General features: G+C 41.1%; 4 protein-coding genes and 1 long non-coding RNA gene across 12 annotated transcripts; 3 read left to right on the top strand and 2 right to left on the bottom strand.

The window, feature by feature from the left end:
• The first annotated feature begins 21 nt into the window (after positions 1-21).
• On the top strand, positions 22-1,014 carry LOC117585248 (aquaporin-2). The gene is made up of 2 exons (XM_034274661.1): positions 22-651; positions 715-1,014. The coding sequence occupies exons 1-2, from the start codon at positions 121-123 to the stop codon at positions 910-912; spliced, it is 729 nt and encodes a 242-aa protein (XP_034130552.1). The 5' UTR covers positions 22-120; the 3' UTR covers positions 913-1,014.
• Positions 1,015-2,077: 1,063 nt separating this feature from the next.
• LOC117585250 lies at positions 2,078-3,264 on the bottom strand. 2 transcript variants are annotated; one of them, XM_034274664.1, is made up of 3 exons: positions 2,712-2,794; positions 2,341-2,658; positions 2,078-2,275 (listed from the first exon to the last, which is right to left on the bottom strand). In XM_034274664.1, exons 1-3 carry the CDS (start codon positions 2,775-2,777, stop codon positions 2,114-2,116), a joined length of 546 nt encoding a protein of 181 aa, XP_034130555.1. In that variant the 5' UTR covers positions 2,778-2,794; the 3' UTR covers positions 2,078-2,113. The 2 variants fall into 2 exon arrangements, with proteins under 2 accessions (XP_034130555.1, XP_034130554.1); XM_034274663.1 differs by lacking the exon at positions 2,712-2,794 and adding an exon at positions 3,117-3,264 and having other exon boundaries at positions 2,079-2,275.
• Positions 3,265-3,615: 351 nt separating this feature from the next.
• LOC117585251 lies at positions 3,616-4,553 on the top strand. Its single transcript, XR_004573908.1, has 2 exons — positions 3,616-4,050; positions 4,108-4,553. It is a non-coding gene; the product is annotated as an uncharacterized LOC117585251 (long non-coding RNA).
• A 1,546-nt stretch (positions 4,554-6,099) lies between these two features.
• Positions 6,100-20,487, top strand: LOC117585243 (RING finger protein 44). Of its 7 annotated transcripts, none has more exons than XM_034274651.1 (9): positions 6,100-6,119; positions 7,571-8,151; positions 9,912-10,528; positions 14,824-16,147; positions 16,205-16,561; positions 16,621-17,744; positions 17,810-17,994; positions 18,053-18,165; positions 18,229-20,487. In XM_034274651.1, exons 3-9 carry the CDS (start codon positions 10,116-10,118, stop codon positions 18,394-18,396), a joined length of 3,684 nt encoding a protein of 1,227 aa, XP_034130542.1. In that variant the 5' UTR covers positions 6,100-6,119; positions 7,571-8,151; positions 9,912-10,115; the 3' UTR covers positions 18,397-20,487. The 7 variants fall into 7 exon arrangements, with proteins under 7 accessions (XP_034130542.1, XP_034130543.1, XP_034130541.1 ...); XM_034274650.1 differs by having other exon boundaries at positions 6,115-6,231; XM_034274653.1 differs by lacking the exon at positions 6,100-6,119 and adding an exon at positions 6,121-6,231 and having other exon boundaries at positions 15,628-16,147.
• Positions 20,488-22,799: 2,312 nt separating this feature from the next.
• LOC117585293 (bromodomain-containing protein 3-like) lies at positions 22,800-23,661 on the bottom strand. Its single transcript, XM_034274721.1, has 2 exons — positions 22,991-23,661; positions 22,800-22,925 (listed from the first exon to the last, which is right to left on the bottom strand). Exon 1 carries the CDS (start codon positions 23,577-23,579, stop codon positions 23,100-23,102), a length of 480 nt encoding a protein of 159 aa, XP_034130612.1. The 5' UTR covers positions 23,580-23,661; the 3' UTR covers positions 22,800-22,925; positions 22,991-23,099.
• Positions 23,662-23,690: the final 29 nt, after the last annotated feature.

A 23,690-nucleotide genomic window follows, 5' to 3' on the forward strand; every position in this document is an offset into this window, starting at 1 on the left:
TGCATAAGGCAGGCCGTGAACTTGTTGTTCAACATAAATCGGTTCCTGTTTGAGAACAGTGTTTTCTTTTTTGTGGTTGATCACACTTGAGACTTCAACTGCAGACACGGGTGAGACGCAATGATCCTAGACGTAAGCACTTTCTCTCGGGCTATGGGTGAGTTTACCGCCACGGCACTTCTGATGATAGTCGGCTGCATGGGAGTGGCGATGAGCTTTCCGGATGAGGCTGGATTCTTGGTGGGCAGCTTTCAATACGGATTGACAGTGTGCATAGTGGTGCATGTTTTTGGCTGCATTTCGGGTGCCCATGCCAATCCGTGCGTCTCGATTTCTTGCTGCATTCTTGGCCACATAGCCATGGACATGATGCTGGCCTATGTGGCCTGTCAGCTGGCCGGCGGCCTGGCAGGCTACTACTTTCTCATGGCGATGCTGCCAGCGGCTGTCATTGAGCACAATTATCCGGCTGTCTGTGTGCACGACCCAATGGCCGAACTGTCAAACTTTCAACTTTTAGCCATTGAGTTCATCCTTACATCGGTGCTTGTCCTGGGCTGGTGTGCGCTGTGGGATGTGCGGAATGATAACTGCCCGGACTCGGCCCCAATTCGAATGGGACTGTTGGTGACCGCTTGCGGCATTGCTGGGGTAAGGCAGAAAAGAATACAGAATAACAACAAATCTTTACCCTTTCATTCCCAACATGTGTAGAACAACTTGACGGGTGCGTCTATGAACCCGGTCAAAACACTTATCCCTTTGCTGTTTGACGACTATCGTGGTACATTTTATCCGCAACTGGCTGGTCAGGCCTTGGCTGCGGTGCTGGTTCCTTGTATCTGGTGCACTGCTTTTGCCAACAGTGATAAGCCCATAGAAACGGTACACGGACGTCCGAAGCGTACATGATCGTAAAAGGAGTTGCCAGACTGTTCGCATTCTTGTGCTTATCACTGAGGCAATCGAGCTACCATATCGGATTCCAACGCTAACTATAACTACAATTAAATACTTTCCAGTCCGAACCAATTGGGTTCTATTATATATATATATATAATATTGATCATTTATACATAATATTTATGTAATTTTTTAGTTCTTCCTTCACCTCAAGACAAATATTCCAGCTGTTTTATCACTGCAACCGTTGCTTCCCAGAAAAGTCCCTAACGTATCTTCAGATATACCCCAAAACTCTTTGAGTACCGGATCTAACAATATACATTTTGCCGCATGAAAGAGTCATTCAATGGCAGACAATCCCATTCCACTTTACTTGAATTACTTCCACAGAACATCGATAGTATCTAATTTAAAACAAAGCTAAGTTCGATTAGTGCAGATAGATTTGCAGTTTTCAGACTGAAATTTGTTGCTCAGCCTGGACTGCATCCCAATGGTAAATGGCTACAATTTGTTTTGTATAACTGAAACTAAATATGTACATATGTATGTACGTACTTACATATATACATATATACATTAGATGTATCTGTGGCCTTTCAGTGATAGTCTGCAGGACTACCTGCTACCTGCTACCTGCCCTTCACTAGATCCTCTAGATTCTCTGATCCGGAATGCATATCAGTTTTCTTATATCTCTCTCATACATACATCAATCTGAACATATGTACATTTGGATATACTATAACTTAAAGTTGTTGATAGTGTCTGAAATCGACTGATTCAACAAGATGGACTATCTATCTATAAACTTACCTTATTGGCTATTAAAAACATCGAGACGAATCTTATTTGTCTCAATAAGTAATACTTTAGTGACGAGTTAGATAATTTACATTTTTCCGCATGACAGAGTCTTTTAAATGTGGACAATACCATTTAACATTGCTTGACATATTGATGATTGATGGTATCTCAATTATAGAAAATGATGTGAATCATAGGGATTATTCTTGATAGATATTCATGGAGCAATTGGTTAGCAGTGCCACTCACATTACTCACATAAAGCGCATCTTTTGGCTTTGTAAACAAAATCGCATTGCACATATTTAACAAATGGGAAGATTAATTGCTTGCAGTTTATATTTTATTATTTGCATCTGCGGATCTTCAAGGATCTGCTGTAGGTGCCTCCAACCAACCATTAGCTCTTGATGAGATCCTCCACGAACACGAAGCTCACATTGGTATCAAATTGCAGCCTTTTACCAAAGTACCAGCGCATAGACAGCATATAATCGCCGGTGGGAAAGGGCAGAATCAGCAGCTCGGGCTTAAGATAAAAATCCTTCAATATTTGGTGTCCCTATAACAAGAAATAGAGAAGAACTAGAAATCTTGAGTGCACTGAGTATAAAATGAAGTTCTTACCACAAACGGACAAGTGTGGTTGATGTTTGAGAAATTTTTAAAAAGGCTGAAGACTATTTTGGCAAATGGATCGTAATTCTTGCGCACAAATCGACAGGCATCCACAGTGGTGTCCAAAATCCAGGGCTTGTAGCCACTTGCTCTCTTGAATATCTTTCCATGATTTGTTATGTTATATGCTGGATAAAGTATCGTCGCATTTACGTTCAGATGAACCCTGTCCCGACCGACAGCCTTCAGGCGACAGTATCGGAACACGACCCACGATTGATTGTAGCTCTCACAGACGATGTTCGTAAACTTGAAAATGACGGCATCCTGAAAACTTTGTTCTTTAGCCTACACTTGATTAGTATTTTACATATATTTACCTGAAAATTGATGTTAAATGTTAGCAATAGTCCGATGACCACACAGAACACCATTTGACACCGCATCGCTCCTGGTTTTGAGCGAAAAAATTACATTTGGATGAGAACATTTACTCTTTATTTGAGTTTAATTGCCTTTGATTGCTTTCAATAATTATAGAGATATGTATCCGATCTTCTGCCCAATTCATTGTTGGTTTAATTACTCTGCAGTATCAAATTGGTTCTTCTTATCGAATTACCACTGAACCGACAACAAATAATCGCCCTGCGCTTTCGGAAATACTGACAGGCATCAAAGGTAACGTCGAATGGCCCTATGACTATGTTCCTGAATTGAATACGACGGCATCCTGTAAAGTGGGTTCACCATTGTCCAATTGATTACATTTTAAATATATTTACGTTATATTTTATGTTGAATGTTGGGAATAATCCAATGACCGTACAGATCATCAGCTGGCACCGCATCGTTCCTGCCATTGATGGAAATAATTCCTTTTGAACATGACCAACATTTTATTTTAAGCTTTGATCATTTACGCATGCCAGAGTTTAAGTGTCTTAATTATTTTGAATGCTGATTAACATAATTATAGAGATTTTCTATCTTCGGCACAGTCCATTGCTGGCTTTAAAAATCTCATCCATAGATTTTTAAACACTATCAGGGCCATGGCAATGAATTTTTGCAAAAATAGTTACAAAATCAAGTGTATGAGTGAATATTGGGAAACTTGAAACATTTAAGCGCAATTCAAATATCGTTGATATTTCACTCAAGTTTAAACAGAGGGGTGCTGAGTGGGTTAAGATATCGGTACTTCATAGTATTTTTCTTCAATATGTTAGTATATAGAGATTCCGACGGTATATTTGAGCTATAAATACGCGGTTACACTGGTTGGTCAGGTCGAGAAAAGAAAAACTCCAGGTATTTTATAAACTTTTGTTGCATTCGAAGGAGAGCGATATGCAAAATACTAGATTTGGTAGTATTTTTTGGGAGGTTGATAGGTCGATAGGCGAAGGGGCAAGGCGATCAACGGTGCCGGTGAGAGAGCGGGAGAATGTAAAGGAGGGGAATATTGCGGGATCCACGAGCCAGCTCACCCACACCCTCAAGAATGCCATGCTATGCCCTTGAATTTGGTTCAAGGGCAGTAGAAGAGATGAGATCAACTGCAGCAAGGGGGACTGCGTAGAGTAGCTACGCTGAACATGCCGGCAGTGGAAAAATAGACATCGGCAGTGTTAGTGCGTTTTGTGTGTGTGACCGTTTAGGAAAAAGAAAGACCGGCCAACGTAGAGGACCCTTTTACCCGAATCGAAAGAAAAAGTGAGTCCAGTCCAAAGGGAAAATGAATCCCAGATTCAATATTTTTAAAACCCATAGGGCATAAATTGTATCGGCTGGCTTCTCGTAGATGGGCCAAAATTACCATTCCCCGGCCCGCGGAATCCTGGTCACACCCCTGCTCGGGCGCGACCCGCCACAGCCCACCGACAATTAATATAATTAATCTATGCATACATAAACGCATACCTATTTACATGCGTATATAAAAACACAAAAAAATAATATCTGTCTATATTAATTAAGATTTAATTAATTTGCCACCCCATATATATTTACCGACCATATTAATGTAATATAAATGTAGTATTTGTATTTATATTTATTTTATTATTTATATTTATTAATTTTTTTGATTATTCCCACCCATTAATTTAAGTTGAAGAGTCGGGAATAGGCGGACGCGCCACGAGACATTAGTATAGGGATTTTTAGTTAAGTATGTGTTAAGTTTTTGGTTTAAATATTATAACGTTTAAAATGAAGTGCTAGCGTGTTTAGTATGGGGGGGAAAGGGGACCACAGCGGCGAAATGGAGAAAGTCCGCCACACTTGGGAAGGAGAGCTGAGGTATTCTGAGTCGCATCTCAGGTAGAGTACGTAGGAGCTAGACCATCGGCACCTCAGACTTGTCCACGTCTGGGGTGGAGAGATGTTTGTCCGTTAGATGTAGAGTAAAGTCCGATGCATTGTTTTGAATTATCGTTTGTTTTTGATATTTGTTCGNAGCCCCAGCGACAATTAATATAATTAATCTATGCCTACATAAACGCATACCTATTTACATGCGTATATAAAAACACAAAAAAATAATATCTGTCTATATTAATTAAGATTTAATTAATTTGCCACCCCATATATATTTACCGACCATATTAATGTAATATAAATGTAGTATTTGTATTTATATTTATTTTATTATTTATATTTATTAATTTTTTTGATTATTCCCACCCATTAATTTAAGTTGAAGAGTCGGGAATAGGCGGACGCGCCACGAGACATTAGTATAGGGATTTTTAGTTAAGTATGTGTTAAGTTTTTGGTTTAAATATTATAACGTTTAAAATGAAGTGCTAGCGTGTTTAGTATGGGGGGGAAAGGGGACCACAGCGGCGAAATGGAGAAAGTCCGCCACACTTGGGAAGGAGAGCTGAGGTATTCTGAGTCGCATCTCAGGTAGAGTACGTAGGAGCTAGACCATCGGCACCTCAGACTTGTCCACGTCTGGGGTGGAGAGATGTTTGTCCGTTAGATGTAGAGTAAAGTCCGATGCATTGTTTTGAATTATCGTTTGTTTTTTGATATTTGTTCGAGATGTCCGAACAGTTGGTTTGTTGTGCGACCTGGGGGCCTGGGAAGAACTCAGCCCTGGGATGACTGGCTAGCCGGCCTTGCCCCAACACCAAAACAGGTTCGTAACACTTTTCAGACTATTTTTTTCATTTATATGAACTATATATATATATTTTTAAATTCCTTTTTATATATTTACGGTACATCGGTATATAATGCTAGATTTAATGAATTACATCGGTCTATTATATTAACTGTTAAGGTATTCAATATTCAATAAAATAGGGTATTCGCATGTTTTCCAAATGTCCCTGGAGAAGTTTCTCTCCTGCAACATGGGAATTTCAATCAAATGTCCAAATGTCTATAACGTTGAATTCCATCTACAATTACGTATTTTACCGTTGGCAACATAAATTGTATGGGAGTCCGTTCCCACTCACGTAACGTTTTATGCTCTTTTTGTTGGTTGACCTTTTTAGTTTGGTAGCCATTTCAACAAGAGGAAGTCGCGAAAACTAGTCATTCTTGTGAAGAATTGATTGATAAATCGTATAAAATTATAGTTTTAGCGGGGAGATACTTAACTAGCTGGTAATATAATAAGAACATCAAAATCGAGAAAAAATGTGTATATTCACGGTATATTTTTCGTATATTTAAAAAATGCAAGGGAATATTTCGGTATATTTCCGAGGGTCTGTCGATATATTTTATCGATAAAAATGCGGTCGCACTGGTCAGGTCGAGAAAAGGTAAACTCCCAAAAAAATATAGAAAATTTCTTTGTTAATCAAGTGCAATTTGGATTCAATATCGAATTTATGTTGCGGTACTGTGTAATATAAATTGTGCTCCTTTGCTAAAGTATGTATGTAGTGAAATTACATAAAACGCAATTGTTTAATGCCAGCTTATTTTTTATCTGCTGGTGACGAAGTGGTTGTCATTGTGAGTTCACACTTTGTGTGTGTATGTGAATGTGAGTGTGTGAACTTGTGTTGATTTTGTCCGTACTCTGTTGCGGGGGGAGCACTTTGGACACAGAGTTTCGATTTTCCATCCATATCTATACTCAGAGCTACAGCCACAAGAGAGAAAGAAGCATTTGCGTCTTTGTCTGCGTTCAGCGAGCTCGGGCTGGCATTAGTTACGCTAGAGTCTGGTGTGTAATATTATTTATTTTCTGGCCCCATCAACAAATGTGTGTGTGCGTGTGTAAAGTGTAGTCGTGAACATGTTTTGATAGGGAGCCAATATTAACATATATGCTATACATACATATGAATATGTGCAGAATATTGGATATACAGACACAGGCACAATGTGCCCCATCATCGTATTTTGAAACGCTATTGTAATTGCCAAAAAACCAGCCAGCGAGCTTTCATAGTATACATATTCACATATTCATATAATCGAATGTGTGTAACGAAAAAAAAGAGCAGTCGTCGATGAAGTTGACTGCCATGACTACGCAATAGCAACAACAAGAGACGACGCACACCAGTGTCCTCTCTCTTTCTCTCTCTCTCTCTTACTTTCTTTGTGTGCGTGCAAGTGTGTGTCTGTGTGGGGCTCTCTGGATTTCTCACCGCTCTCCAGCTGCTCTTGCTCTCGTCCGTCTGTGATAGCCTTTGCTGGTGTGTGTGCGTTGGTGGGGCTCCGGAGTCCGGACTCTGGAATACTTTGTCTGTATGTATGTATGTATATATTTTTGTATAATTTATTGTTTTAATTTTAAGAGTGTTGGAGGGAGGGGTGGCACTGGCACTCTGTCGTTCGTCCAGCCGAGACCGACCCTGCCCCAAGCACTTTCGTTCCCCTCGCTCCAGTCGCACGCACTTCTAGCTCTACCCGCCGGTCTGTTCTTTAAGTCACACGGATTGAACCACAATTACAACCATAATCGTCATAATAGTCCAGCATTTGTACAATGTATTTATTGCCTGCCCTGCCTACTTTCTTACATCTAATTTATATAACATTGGCATTCGCTACTCATTGGCCGCAATTAAAAACAAGGCTTATATAGTTAATATATTTGAATATTATCCTACATACATATACTCGTACATACATACTGTAATGCTAACAAAACTACAAGAATAATAGTCCAAAATCAGAATCCCAGTAATTAGTTTTCTCAACTCAACCGAATGTAATAGCAAATGTTTTCTTTTACTTTTATTTTCTTTGTTTTTAGCATACATACAATATTTTATTGCTGGTTTTGGTGGTAAATTTGCATTTTTAACGGCCGTGGCCAGACGTGCTCCCGCTTCTTTAACACACACGTCTCTCAATGAATACCGATCATCAAGTGTTTTTTTGACTCGACTCGTATATATCCACATGTAAAAATAAACAACAAACCGATACTGAAATATCAACAACTAAACCAAACCGAAGTGTATACTAAATACATACTACATATGTAGCACATAAGACCGCCATTTCCGTTGCCGTTGTCGTTGCCGTTTGCCGTTGACATTGTCATTGCTGTATCTGTATCTCAATCTCACTGACCAACTACCGCAAAGCAAACTGCAAAACTGAATTAAAAACTGCACACACCTCAACCTCTACTCAACACCCAAAGCTCAAGCTGACTAGCCAACTTATATATGTATACGCATAGTTCTCGTACTGCCTATGAAACCGAAACCGAAACCAAAACCAACCAACAAACCTCTCAACCAACCAAAAAATCAACCACCAACCAACCAACCAACCAACCAATCTATCAACCGTCTACTGCAACTGGCGACAGAGCGGCTTTAGTTTGTAAGCTTGTTTTTTGTACATTTTTAAAGCATTAAAGAATTAAAGAGCATAAAGCATGGTCCAATGGAACTGCAAACCCAAGAAAGAATGAAGTGATAAATACACCAAAAGCGTGAAAGAGGTTTGCAGCTTCCATTTGGCCACCCCGTAGAATACGAAAAAAACAAAAGACTATGTACCAAGTACAACAAAATATTTTAAACATGTACCATTTTGGAATAGCCATCCTGTACTTATTTGTATTCGTCCTACGTTCCTTTTTAATGGTTCCAATACGATCTAACCCCCCCATCCATATATAATATTTACAATATAACTACACAACTCTGTCACACTGTTTGTTTTTTACTTTGCACATGTTCGTTTTCTACTTTACGCGTAGTATTTACATAGTATATTACCTACTTATAGAGCACATATCCCCCCAACACACAACCCAAATACAGCGCAAACACATGTACGTTAAGTGTAAACCTCTTTATCTGTCGCTCTCTGATCTGGATTCTTTCAATTGTACTAACTGCCCCCTGCCCCGCCTACACAGCGATAAGTGATAAGTTTGTAATCAGTCATCCTGCCACCCTGCCCACACCCATTGACCATCCATCCATATTCCCCGAAGCAAACCAACCCAATACCCATTTCCACTGTCCCCACTAATAATTTGTTCTGTTTACTTTACAACCAACACTTGTTCATGTAAGCACACAACATCCACACCCATAGAGATAAATATCGTATGTATGATGTATGATGGGAGGGGGAGCGCTTAACGATAGGTTATCGTGTTTAACAACTCAAAAACTGGAATCACTGAAAGTGTACAATTTTGTTGTTCTTGCTTATCACACTTATCTCAGAAGGAGTACCCCTTTACCTTACTTTACTCACATTTACACAAACACATACATATGTTTAACTGTTAACTACTATATATATATCGTAATGTATTTTCATATATCAATATCGTATATACGTATGTATGTATGTACATACGGGAATGGACTGAAGATTAGACATTTTGATCCAAGTAAGAAAACGAAAACGAAAGGGTGCGAGAACAACGAAGTTTTTAGATTCGTTCGGGAAAGAGCAACGTCTAAAAATTGGAAATAACGAAAATTTACTCGAATATTCCAACCTCAACACAAGACTGACTAATTTTAAATCTAAAGATCCGGATAAATTGTAAAAATCGTTTAAATCGTACCTCGATTCGATCCCAGAGATCGTTAGTTTTCGTACTTGTAACCAACCTAAGTCTCGGGTCCGTCCTCGTATACATTTAGTTGAAAGACTAACCACGCACGTATCTCATCTCAGTTCCATATAATTGACAATATATTAAAGCTACACTGTTGAACGAAACTGAAAATTGTTGCTGTTTTATTTATTACGATTCCAATGAATATTTACATATTTACATATAGCCAGCCAAACACATAAACACACACACACACAAACACAAACATATATAAATATATACGTATATATTTTATTATCCTTACATACATATACATGTGTAAGTAAGTATGTATTTTGCCTACTAGAGAACCATAAATGTTTTGTTTATTGAGCATGTTGGCTTGTTGGTTGTTTGCTTTCTGTTCTGGAGCGCGGGTGTCCGGCTTAGATTACCTTCCTACATACAATCAAATAAACCAAAAGTAAATTAAACCAAACACCAAACCAAAAAAGTAACTGTTCGAGCTCAGCTGACTGTAAAAGCGGTTTCCTCTTTTCTTCTACACCCCCCACAGGCTGCGTAAATATAGCAAAAGCAAGTTTGGTTTTGCAAGTCGAAAAAGAGTAAGAACGCCACAGAACAAGCAGACACATCAGCAGCAAACAAACACAAGTAAGTGGGGAATAGGTCAGGTCGACTTGGACTAGGACTCGGACACTCCATCGCAGGCGTCGAACCATATTCGAGGAGCCAGAAGCTCTGGGAGCAGCGCAACGTCATGCTCAACTCCAATGCCAATGGTGGCAGCAATAACAACAACAATAATAATAACAACAACAACAACAACAATCATGGGGGCAGCAGTCGTCGGCCCTTCTCTCGCAACTCCTCCTCGGCCCGCTCACATCGTGGCGGCGGCGGTGGCGGCGGACGAATGCTTTACTCGCCGCATCCCCATCCACATCTTCATCCGCACTCGCAGCAACAGTCGCAGCAGCAGCAGCAGCAGCTGCAACAGCAGCGATCAAACAGCAACAGCCTTCTGCCGGGCCACAGTCCCTGGTGCAATATCAATGTGATGGGGCGTGGCAATGAAACAGGCGGAAACAACAATATCAACAACAACAGCGGCAGCAGCATCAACAACGCCAACAATAACAAAGATGCAATCGACGGCCGAAACTCAAATTGGTAAGAGCCGAGAGGCGCTTGCGTTAGATATTTTGTACTCGATTCGATCCCGAGGATCGGTCGAATTTATGTTAGCTTTAAGTGACATAAAAGCGAATTTGAAATAACCCCCGTCCGCTCCCGAGTTCCCCTCGATCCCCATCCTCGATGCCTCGATCTGCCATAAATAACAAAACATGTCCTTGTAACTCGTTCCCCTACCACGCTCCTCCCAACGACTAGAACAGTTTCTCTACTTTCTATCTCTATCTATCTACTTCGTAACCACACCTAAAATGAAATCGAATCAAAATCGAAAATCGCTTTTAGGCTAAAGGGAGAATTTTGTAATTAATATCGCGTGTAGTAAAATTCAAATTGAATCAAAGCAAACCAAAGATATGATTGGTCCTAACCGTTGAATTTTCGAAGCACTAAATAATAAACAAAAGCTTGCATCGCCATCACAGATGGCGCCACATAAAATAATGAAAATACCGTTACTGTTACTTCTTGATCATTTGTAACTCTCTTACGTTCTCTCTTGCGTACTGTACATTTTGTGTTTTGTTCTTCGTCGAGATTGGCACATTTAATCCACATAATTACCATGAATACTAATTATCGTTGTATTTACATACATACATACATATCTCTGCATTCACATTACATACCATCCCTACCCCTACCCACACACACACAACACACACACACACGATCGATCACACACCACAGCAAGAACAGAGTTCTTTTTTGTTGTTTGACTTCAAATTTAAATAAATGTAATCGTATGTACAATTCTCTAACCGCTTCTACTCCAATACAAGCATTTGAAAAGTGTGAAATTCCGTAGAAGATATCGTAATAACAGAATCAGAAACTCTTTATTTCGATTTTAACCACTTAAAGAACGTTCAATGTTGCGTATACCGAAAAAACCAAAATAATTCCCCAAGAAAATGCATGAAAAGCACTTGAAAATGGCGACCAAAACTTATTACATTTGTACGTAGAACTTTCTCTTCAGTTTCGTAGTCATTTCATTCTCCAAAAAGCTTATTCAGTTTAAGTAAAGCGCGCGCCTGACGGACTTCCATACATAAGTATCTACTTACCAGCATGCTCTCCCTATTTTTCTCTCTCCCTCTCCACCTTTCTCACACTATTCACTATCCAGCATCCTTGACTGCCAAGTGTGCCTCCGGGGAGGAGACTAACCTTAATCGCCATCGAAATCCCTTTCTCTCCTTCACACTGACTGTCTCGTTTTGGTAGCTGGTACCACAATCACTCTACCGCCATAAGATGTTCGCTTTGTTCAAAATAGTTAGCAGCCTCGTCCGTAGAATACGTATTTTAAATCTAAGTTATTCTATTTATCTAAAATTGGTTGCGGAAACATGCTAAAGAACCTCGAGGGGAAAGAGCGTAGCCAGCTGAAACAAAATAAACGGTACATATGGTTATGTGCATGTGTAAGTGCTTTTCATGCATCACCGAAAAGAGGGAACTAACTGAATATACAAACATACAAACACAACATATGGGAGCAGCGAAAGCTCTAAGCTTTTGGATGGGCATTTATTTGATTTGCAAATTGTTTGCTCTATGTACTACCATGTACCCATAATGGACCTACACGGTTCTCCTACCGAGTTGTACTCTTCTTTATTTAAACACTGAAATTGTAATTCTTCCCAAGAGTATCTTTCTGACTTCATTAAAATCGCAGTCACGATCCCAAAACCCAAACCACAGGCCCACTCGAATCCACCCTACTGATTTTGTTTGAATTACCGTTACATACATACATACATACATAAACATGTATTTATTATTTGGTTAAGATTATTTTCGTTTTGCGCATAGTTTCGCTTCAAGTTCAATGCTATACGTTAAAACTATCCAGCAACAAGAATCAAACAAAGCAACCAGTCGGAACAAAATGTTAAACAGATTCGCATACTAATCGTATTTACTTATATGAAATGCAAGCGTGAAAAAGTGCAAGCCAAGTATGAATTTAGTTACAAAATTTCCTCTTTATCCAAACCGTACCGTAAATAGTTGTAATTTTTTTCAATTCAACATTTTATGAATGATATGCATTTTAGTTGAGTTTCTTGATTGATAGCTAAGTACATACTTAATATGTTGATGGATTGATTGATGTAATTTGCTTACCTGCAGTAGGTCCAGTCCAGTCCTAGTCCTTCCGAGATCCGAATCGGAAATGCATAAATATCTTACCGAAATGATCAACAAACTCAGCTTAATGTTTTACTTATTTATTTGCATTTTGCACACTGCGGCTTAGAATGTTTAACCAACAGTTTATATGTACCCAATAGAACTTCCAAAACCAACTGAAATGATTTAATTAAACCTAAACAGTGCAAATCAACAAATTACCAACTTATGTACCAATACTCGTACTCGTACTCGTAATCGTGCCGGACAAATCAACTAACATATGTATTTTTTTCTATTTTAAATACATATGTAGTACTTAGTACATGCGTTCGAGCATTTCTTACACACATTACTACTTCTTCCTTCCCCCATTATTATTTCCACTGCAATTATCTCTTCTCTCTCTACTCTTCTACTGTTTGTATACGTATACGTGTGTGTCTGTGTACAGTAACGCATTCTAGTCTTTGGTCTTTGTCACACTCTGTTTATCCAGTACTCTGTATTCTGTATGATTTGTCATTCTACTCTGTTTTGTATTTGGTTTATAGCCAGTTGCAATCGCAATTGCAGCTTTTGCATCTAGTCCGTAAGTGTTGCCGTTGACACGATTATGTTTGGCGCTTAGACACGCCTACGTTCCCCTTTGACCAGCGTCCCACCCCTCTTTCTCTCTCTCTCCATCTTTATCTCTCTTGCCACGTGCCATATATGTGTATAGCTATATATATTTTCATATTGTATAGATAGCGTCCCCGATCACTCGGATATGTTCTCACCCCCCGCTAAGTATTTGTCAAAGCTTTGCATTCGCATGCGGTTACATTACGGTTACGGTTGCGCCTACGACTCGTTATGCAGAGGACATCCATCCACCTCTCTCCAGCGCACACGGCTGAAAAGGCTCGAGTTTACTTACCTATAGTACATATACAAGCTCTTTTTGTACCAGTTTATTTACGTTTTGCGTTTCTCTTTTGTATAGTTTTGGAGCATGACCAGCACTCTCTCTCTCTTATTTCTCTATATATATGTATATACATATATATATATATATATACCTCTCTCTCTTTAAAAAAAAAATACATACATATATTCTCGTACGTATCCAACATTTTCTCTCGTCTCGTGTTTAGCTAGTGCGCCCGGCCAAAAGCGTTGTCTTACGTTCAGGTTGTCGTTACATTACGTTACGTTCAATTGTGTTCCGTTCTGTTTCTGCTCCGTTCCGTTCGTACGGAAGAGAGTGTGCGATTGGCATTTTGTTGTTTTGATTTCCGTTTTGGTAAAAGCGTAGTGTGCATTCAAGCAAAGCAGAAAAACAAATAAATAAATAAAATAGCAAACTAACAAAATTTCCATCTAAAATGCATTTAAAACCAATCATTCAACCAAAAAAGACAAATAGAAAAGCAAACGATGTGAAAGCAAATTAGTACGTACGTATTTGTTTTTAATACTAAAAATGCATATGGTGTGTGTTTAGTACAGATGCGTGCATATGCAGAACATATAGACATCGGCCATTGGATCTTACATGTATCGGGAATAAATATGCTATATACTCTAGTTCACATATTACCATTGCCATTACCATTACTGTTACTATTACTGTTACTCCGCCGTAGTAGACTCGACTGCATATGCACGCATTGCCGCTATACCACGTATATTTATGTGTGTGTACATATTGATATTAAATATATATATATATCTATATTAAACTAATAATCTAATTATTGCATTTTGCCATTTACATATATATTATTTTTATCTTTTTCGTTTTTCTTTCTTCTTCATAAAAAAAAAAAAACAAAACAAAACCGAAAAAACTGCAAAATAAAAAACTATATAAATAACGTATATGTGTGTGGCTACCACTCTGCATATGTACACTACTACTACTACTACTACTACTACTACTACCTACTACCTGTACATGTATATGCATACAAAATAACTATATATGGGTTGTGTTTATACTACCACACACTGCTACTGCATTGATTTGATTGAACCATTTTCAACTGTATCTCGTAAACCGAATATTATACTCTCTATATACGTATTATATGTATTACATATTATCTAAACGCAACTGCAAACCTAAATCGAAAATCCAGCGATGTACAAACAAGTAATTCTAGCGGAACTTGTATTTATAACAATAGCAAAGCGCATCATCATCACCACCACAGCGGCCACAGTCAAGGTCACACCACTACCACCACAACCACCACCACCACTACCACTCATCACCAGCACCCTCAATCTCCATCTCAGTCTCAGTCCCAGTCCCAAATCCATCCGCATACTAACCCTGCCCCACCTCAGTATAACAGTTACCGTCCCCCCTCGAACGCATACTCAACATACTCGCCAAACGGTAGTAGCAATACTCACCACAACAGCGGCTCGCGAGCAGCCACACAACAGAACCACCACAGCAGCCGAGCTCCCAATTATCCAATTCCTAATCTGAATCCAAATCCGCATGTCAACTACTACGACATTTGCCACAGCAGCGGGGCACAAACCCACATGTCCGTGTCCGTGGTCCGACTGAATCCCGCCCGCTTGTGTCTGACTGTTGGTCCCGCATCGGAACCTTCGCCCTCGCCACCCAACCAACGTCACTCGCCTATTGTAGTGTCCTTTGCCACTGGTCCCATCAGTCCTGCCCGTTCCCATCCACATCCACTTCATAATTTCTTGGCCATTCGTAGTCAGAATCATGCCCATCCACATCCACATCAATATCATCCACAAATCCCACATCAGAACCAACACAATCCACAACACAATCAGCCACAACCACAGCAACAGACTAATCGCCAATCCCTCCCGCTAACACGAACGAATTCGAATTCAAATTCAACAAACGCAACAACTTTCAATTCAACCAATCCACAAACAACAACAAATAGTAATCCTACTGATGTTGTGAATGTAAATTCTTGTACCGATATAATTCCTTATGGGTCGTCTTCGTCGTCAATGCTGCCACAACAACAACATCAAATTAATATTGCATCCGCACCCATCAATAGCCACAACCAGGGACAGGGCTCCTCCTCCGGACCCAGTCACAGTCACAGTCACCACCAGCAGCGCGGCTACAACCAACGCGGAGGCAATAACAATGGCAATGGCAATGGCAATGGAATCAACATCAACAGTAATAACGGTATTGGTAACAGCAATGGAAATGGCATCGCTAACGGTAATGTGAACGGACCACCCGATTACATGAACTATCGTCGCGGAGGTGGCGTGTGTCCAGCACTGTCGCGGGACTACGCCAGCAATGGACACAATCACAATCGTCGCCACATGACCGATAACCATCTGAGCAATGCAGCCGCAGCCATGAACAACAGTCACAACAATCCCGGCCACCATCAGCGCAGCTACAATGACAGGAATCTAAACAACAACAACAATAACGTGGGTTTATCCCTGCACACAATTCTACTCCAGTCCTTTAATCTTCATCTCTTTCAGCACTTTGGCAATCTGGATCAAGGTGGTCCCGACCATCGCTCGGAGGGATCGTCGTATAATTTTATGCGCAATGGCGGAGGCCCAGCCACTGGCTATGGTCGTAACGGATCCCATTATCAGCACATGGGCAATGGCTATGGAAACAGCAACAACAACAACAACGGTGCATCTACATCAACAGGTGGTCCGGGCCTAATGGGTGAGATGCCTTCTGGGTCTGGGCTATCGGGCTCCACGCTCTCGCTCAACAACGGACCCGTTGGCCTCAACTCGGACAGTCCCTCGCGCAAGCGACGTCGCATTTCGGGCCGCCCTCAGGGCGGTGCACAGCCACCACATCGATGCCTTCTTGCCCAGGTGAGTTTTGACACGAGATTCGCAATAAACTCACTAAAATATTTGGTGACCCTCTCCAGATGCAGCAGGGAAGTCCGCCACTGCGTCGACCGCGATTGCGGGATGTGGCCACGTCCACGGGGCAGCAGCAATACGCCCAGCAGATCCACCAGCCGCAACAGCAGCCGCCCAATTACCACCAGCTGCACCACCATCAACATCAGCCGCAGCCCTATGCGACCCAACAGCAGCAGCCGTCGCATCCGCAGCGTTCCCCTTGGGAACTCGGGGGCAATGGAGCAATGCCGGGTGGCAATGCAGGCGGCGGAGGACCTTCGAGCAGCTCGGTGGGGACAATACTGCAGCAGGTGCAGGCACCGCCACAGCCGCCCAGCCACCAGCAGACGGTGGGCTATGCGCCACCGCCGCCATCCGCCTCGTTGATGGTAGACCTCAACCTGAACCAGGTGCCCGTTAGCCTGGCTTTGCGCCAGGAGCCCTTCTGGGCCTCTTTCTGCACCTACCCGATGCCAGCACAGGCACGTCTGGCCCCATGCCATCTGCACGGCGTCTACACGCAGCCCTTCCCCGCCGCCCCGGCCGGTCTGGCCGCCGCCACGCCCATGCAGGTGACCCAGGTGCCGACACCCACCCAGATGGCCGCCGCTGCTGCCGCTGCCCAGCACATGCTGGCCCAGGCCACGCTCACGGCCCAGCAGCAGCAGCGAGACGTTGCCGCCATCGCCGTGGCCAACTTGACGCCCATTGACCCGCCGGGTGCCCACCACATGGACGGGCACCATGCAGCAGGCGCCGGACCAGCTCCAGGACCGCATGCGCACCCCCACGCACACGCACACGCGCACACACATGCCCACGCCCATCCACACCAGCTGCCGCCCGGCATTCACATCACGCCAATTAGCGGGGCTGCCGCTGCGGCGGCCACTCACCACTTACATTCCACGGCGGCAGCGGCCGCGGCCGCTGGACAACTGTCGCAGATGTCGGCTGGACCGCAGCAGATCATCATCTCATCGGAGCGTCGTACATTCCCGCCCCATCGGCGCATACCACGCTTCTGGCCCGCCAACCATGGACACCGGCATGTCCTGCCGCCGCAGTCACTGGCCGCCCATCAGGCGCCCGTGCAAATACAGACAACGGCCGGTATCATCAATCCGGGCTTCTTGCTCAACTTCCTGTAGGTTTACGCCGGCTTAAATGATCTTCACGAATAACTAATTGTGGGTGACGTCTCTTTTTTAGGGCCATGTTCCCGCTATCGCCATACAACCAACACGATCTGAGCTCCGGGGATACCAATGAGACGGAGAACTACGAGGCGCTGCTAAGTCTGGCCGAGCGCCTGGGAGAGGCCAAGCCACGCGGTCTCACACGCAACGAGATCGATCAGCTGCCCAGCTACAAATACAATCCGGAAGTGCACAATGGTAAGGGTACAGCAAATGCAGTGAGGAAACTGTCTAGAAAACTTTATTCTTCTTGCAGGCGATCAAACTTCATGTGTGGTCTGCATGTGCGACTTCGAGCTGAAGCAGCTTCTGCGTGTCCTGCCCTGCTCCCACGAGTTCCATGCCAAGTGCGTGGACAAATGGCTAAGGGTGAGTTCAAGCTTGTCATCAGAGCTCGGAGACAACAACTAATAGATTAATCGCCTTCTACAGTCCAATCGCACTTGCCCCATTTGCCGTGGCAATGCCTCGGATTACTTTGACGGCACCGATCAGCAGCAGACTCAGGCACAGGCTACTGCCAGCAGCACAACTGCTACCAGTAATCCCGGTGCGGCAGCAGCCACTACAGCCAATCCTCAGCAGAGCCAAGCAGCTTAGGAGCTCGTCCATGGGCCTGGTGTTCCAATAACAATGCCAATACCCATACGCATGCGCATGCCCATACCCGTAATCGTATTCCAAATGCATACGCCATCAGCCCCAGCTGCGGCTCCCACTCCGGAATGGATGAGAATTAGTGGCAGTGGGAGTGGGAGTGGGAGTAGGTGGAGAAGCCACACACCCGCCTTTAATTGATGTAACGCGCAACGAAACCAACTGCCAAAACCAACTTTCGCTTCCCCTCAGCTCTTACAGTCTCCCGATCTATGCCTCGCCCCACGCGCCACTTCTTCAATAGCTTCTCATAGACGTTAGTTTGTATGTGAGTAAATGGTAATACCCAATTGTATAAGAATAAAACCCCTATGCATACCACCAAGATTTCAACTATTTAAGCATCTAATATACATAGTATATGCGGAGTGTGCGTGTAGAGAAAGAGCAGGCTAAATGCACTGTACAAAAATGTATCTGTATCTGTATCTGTAACTGGAATAATGAATTCAATAGATATTTCTTAGCCCTTTTGCCACACGCTACGGTTTTCCTTTTCCCCCGCTAAAACACCAAAACAATCTTAAATGTATACTTAAATTAGGAACTGGTTTCTCAATGTCTCGAACGTCCACGAAATGCGTTCAAATATTCCCAATGGGACGGGCATTGCTGAGCTAGAACCTGGGTACATAAATCTTGAATTGTCCCTACACACAATTTGCTGACTCTATACTTATATAAATATTTATGCAACAAGGAATATATACATTTGTATTTGTTTATATGATTTTTTTTGTGTTTTGCTTTCGAGTCTGGCTTGCATATTTGCTGCTTTCTCTCCATGCATTACATTTCGAGTGTACTATAACTATTATTTTTAGTTTCTAGTTTTTATTAACAAAATATTTCTTCTTAACTTACACATACAAAAAAAGCATATACATATACATATATATAGTGCATTGCATTTTATATCTACTTATTGTACGAACTGAACCCACTGAAGAAGTCCTTCTTCTTGCACTAAGCAAAAACAAAACAAAACAAAACAAAAAGAAATGGAAAATATCCTTAAAAAAAAACAGCAACAAATATAGATATATAGATATGTATATTTTTGTTTCTACTGTTTGAGAATATAAGTAACTAAAAATGGAAGCAACTAACCTTGAAACATATAAGCAATCTTTAAAATCGACTAAATCAGATGAGCGGACGACGACAAACGTTTCAGCAAATATACATATATATATATATATATATAAATATAATATATAGATACACACATGCATACATAGTATATATACAAGCACGCACAGCCGGATGGAAGACGCCGTAATATGAATTTAGCAGACAGTTTAGAGATGATCCAGCAAAAACATGCATAAGTAGATGTATATTGGTGGGCTTGATAAATGTACGAGTACTTGTAGTAGATGTGAGCGTAACTATAATGCAATTACTAAGAGAACTACACAATTATTTGTAATCGAACTTGGACTTCTCCGGGGGTGGGAACTTGAACCGTTCTCCTCACTCACCCAAAAACACTTCCGTAGTAAATACTTTTGCCTTTAAACTGTAACGTCTGTAGCTCTACACCCAAACCTCCTTGAATCAATGTGACTTGTCTTTTAGAATGGCAAACAATTAAATTACAGCAACGTAACCAAACTGAGCCGAGCATCAGATGCATAGCTACGAATATCGTATACAAAATAAAGAAAACAAAATATTACATATATGAGTATGTAGATACTGTTTAGTACTTACATAGAGAGTTTCCTTCTGAAATTGATATACGATTCAAGCAAACTACGCGCACTAGCCTGTCTCAACTGTAAAACTTTCAACTCGAAAACCGGAGAGCGAACAACAATTTTTACCAATATACATACATGTACAAGTACGATACAATAATTATCCATCTATCGATCGATATACGCATGCATGTACATACATATGTGGTACATAACCAATTGACATGATAGCTAAACATATGTAAAACCAAACGAGGAAAACAAAACAACCAGAATAACAAGTAAATTGAAATGATTCCTGCCCTCCATTCGTATTAAACAAAAACAAAACGAAAAAACCATTGAAACTAACTCAACTTTTTATAGCATATACGAGTATATATTGTACACATATGAATAGCATTGATTTTTTGTGAGAATGGGGATATACATACGTGCATACATAGCCTTCTTAGGAGCAGTAAACCACATTTGTTGTGCATTTCCATGTTGCTTGCGCCGGGCGAATTGCACTTCGGGGCCGGGCCCATCACTCCACAGCCCAAACCTTGTCGCAGCCCCAAAAGAATGTTCGCAAATCCTTGTAAACGCTATGCACTACAGAAATCTTGATACCTAGTATTTGTATATGTCAAATGTGTGTGTATTTATTTTTAATCTACATAAATGAATGGTATTTCCAAAAGACCATTGTAAAGGTGTTGTGCTTTTCTAGAATTTTATTAGTAGGAACATCAACGGAGGATAAATTAAATAAAAAACTTTACTTTCTGTCACAATAACAGAAAGTTACGATAAAGTGAAGTAATTATATATACAATGAATTGAATACCTTTTGTACGTGCACTGACATACTTACTTACGAGTATACATACATATATACTATAATAAAAGTTCAATCAACCAAGTTAAACCAAAAACGGAAACAGATATAGAACACAAATGACAATTTCCTTTCTATCCGGATTCAATTTACGAGTACCTCTTCAGTTATTTCTATATCTCCAGCACCAACTACGTGTTTCCATCAATAGTTCTTTTTGATCAAACTCCTTCTGGTTTATTGTTTTCCAAACACTTTCCAAACAAAAATCAAAAGCTTATCATACAAATATATTTATAGTATAATAAAAAAACAATAATAATAACAAAACAAAAAAAATTATAAAGTTTTGCTGTGATGTACGTTATATATATTTAATTACATAAAATGCAAATGCAATAAAAAATTTAAAACATATAAAGCATAATTCCAAATTATTACAACCACGTAAAAAATATAAAACAAACAAAACAGAGGAAATACAAAAAACATTTTATGCATGAGAATTTCTCCCAAAACAAACAAAAATATTTACGACATACTATAACATCTAAACTTGTCTAGAATTTATGCAATTTTAAATGTGACTAAATATATTATTTTACATTTTTGTAGACCGAGAACAGAACCGAGACACTCTCGTCTAGTAATTGTAAAATCAGTTAACCATAGTATTAAAACATGTTTTCAGTGGCATTGTAACGGTGAGCGGGCGTTTTTAATGTTAATTGCAATAATTTAGATTTTCGGTTTTGTATTAACTCGCAAAATTTCAATAAAATTCAATGAACGTAACTCAAACTTTTACTGTTGAGGGACATAAGCAGGCAGAACCATACAAAAATTACCTTTAAGAATAAGCAAAGACTTCATTCAAGTTTTATGGAATATAAAATAAAAAATGCAACCCTGCAACAACATGGCTGTTAGAGAAAATGATGAAGATCCAGTGAAGATTCGCAGACATATAGATAAATCAGTAGCCAACAGTACGCTGTTATTGTACGGATTTATCAAATAAATCCGTTTCTCTCTATTTTTCAGCATTCCAGTTTCAGCAATTTCCAAAATAATTGCAATAAAGTGTACAGAAATTGTGTAAATTCCTTAGAAAGGTCCCAAGATTGTCTAGGATGTTCTAAGATCTTCTAAACAACAAACCAGCACAGCCGTCACAGCGTTTTCAATAAACGCGTTATATAATTTGGAATAGAAGTTGAATCAGTTTTATCTATTCAACTGATTCAACTTCTATGGTCATGCGGAATAAATTCTGGCTAAGAAAAGTTCCTCATTGTGATTGAATTCGCATTGGTATACCATTAGTTTAGAGGCCATGCAGTCTAAAATAATATTCTGTGTTCTATTGGGAATATTTCTTCCTGCTTCATTCGGTCCTTTACAGACTTACAAACCAATTGATGGCCATGGCTGCAGAAGGTAGGTGCTCAGAACATGTCAGCTGAGCTGCTGTGGATGCCATCCACTGCCTGCTCAATGGTTTCCGCAAGTCTCCTGTCAATGTGCATTTAAATCTAAAGCTGGACGGCAGGGCTGAGGGCCAGTCGATGGATGCCTTTCTGTCTTTGGCAAAGACCTCGTGTGAGCCTCGTTCAGTCTATTCCAAAGGTAGCCAACACTCTGGCAAGACCTCCAGAAAGCACCGCCGTGATTCCGGAACTATCAATCTGGCGTTGCACTACAAAAGGAGAAGAATGCCAAGGCTCTACTTATGATTTTGAGGCCAGAATTGGTTGCCTTTGCCACCAAACTTGAGCTGCATTTACACCGATCCATTAAAGGAACCTTGGGATCACAATCCAATCGCTATGGAATCTCTGCTACTACTGTTTACTCTCTGTCCTCCGCAGTTCACCTTCACGTTAAACAACATCTCCTTCGGAGTTACTAGAAGATTCAAGGTTCAGGTCCATTTGGTCTAGCAACTGAGCGAGGGAATAATTTAATATTAATTCTGTATGTAAAGGTATGGTGAAGAAATATTACTTACATAACTTATGCGTTGACGTCTACGTCGTTCTTTCTCGTTGGAGACAGCTTGGAGACGCTTCAACTCAGCCTTCAGGTCAGAAATCTCCTTCTTGACCACCAGCGTCTGTTCATCGTTGCTTCTCTTTTTGGCCTTGAGCTTGCTTGGAAAAGGTCATGTCCAACTTGGACTCTAGGACCTTGATCTTGGCGTAGTAATCCTGCAAGTCCGATTCGCCATGATGCGTATTGCCCTGCGTGTGCGTGTCGTGGACCACATTGGGCACCGGTTCGTCGCGTATTTCGGCGAAGAGCACTTCGAAGACGTGCTGCAGCTTCTGGGCCATGCCAACAAAATCAGTCACCGGATGATAGTATTTGTAGCAGTTGGTGAATACTAAGCGCACATCGCTCGCAAACTCAAGCACGCGGCTGTAATGCCCGTCCTCCATTTTGAGCTTGATGGTGCCCAGGTCCATGGGCTTCTTGATTTTGTCGTGGTAGTCGGTCAGATCCAAAATTTCAGCATCGAACGGCTTGTAGAAGGGCCAGGCATAGGCCGCGTGCACCTTGTTGAGCATCACTTCGATAATATTCTTGCAAGCGTCCATCGCAAATTTTCTTTTCTCGTTCGTATTTTTTTCTTTAGCAACTGCCTATTTGAACCGCAAAGCGAATCAAATGAACTGAACCGAACCGAACCGAACCAAACTTTAGTGGCA

This window comes from Drosophila guanche, unplaced genomic scaffold (genome assembly GCF_900245975.1).
Source record: "Drosophila guanche unplaced genomic scaffold, DGUA_6, whole genome shotgun sequence".
Taxonomy (NCBI): Eukaryota; Metazoa; Arthropoda; class Insecta; order Diptera; family Drosophilidae; genus Drosophila; species Drosophila guanche.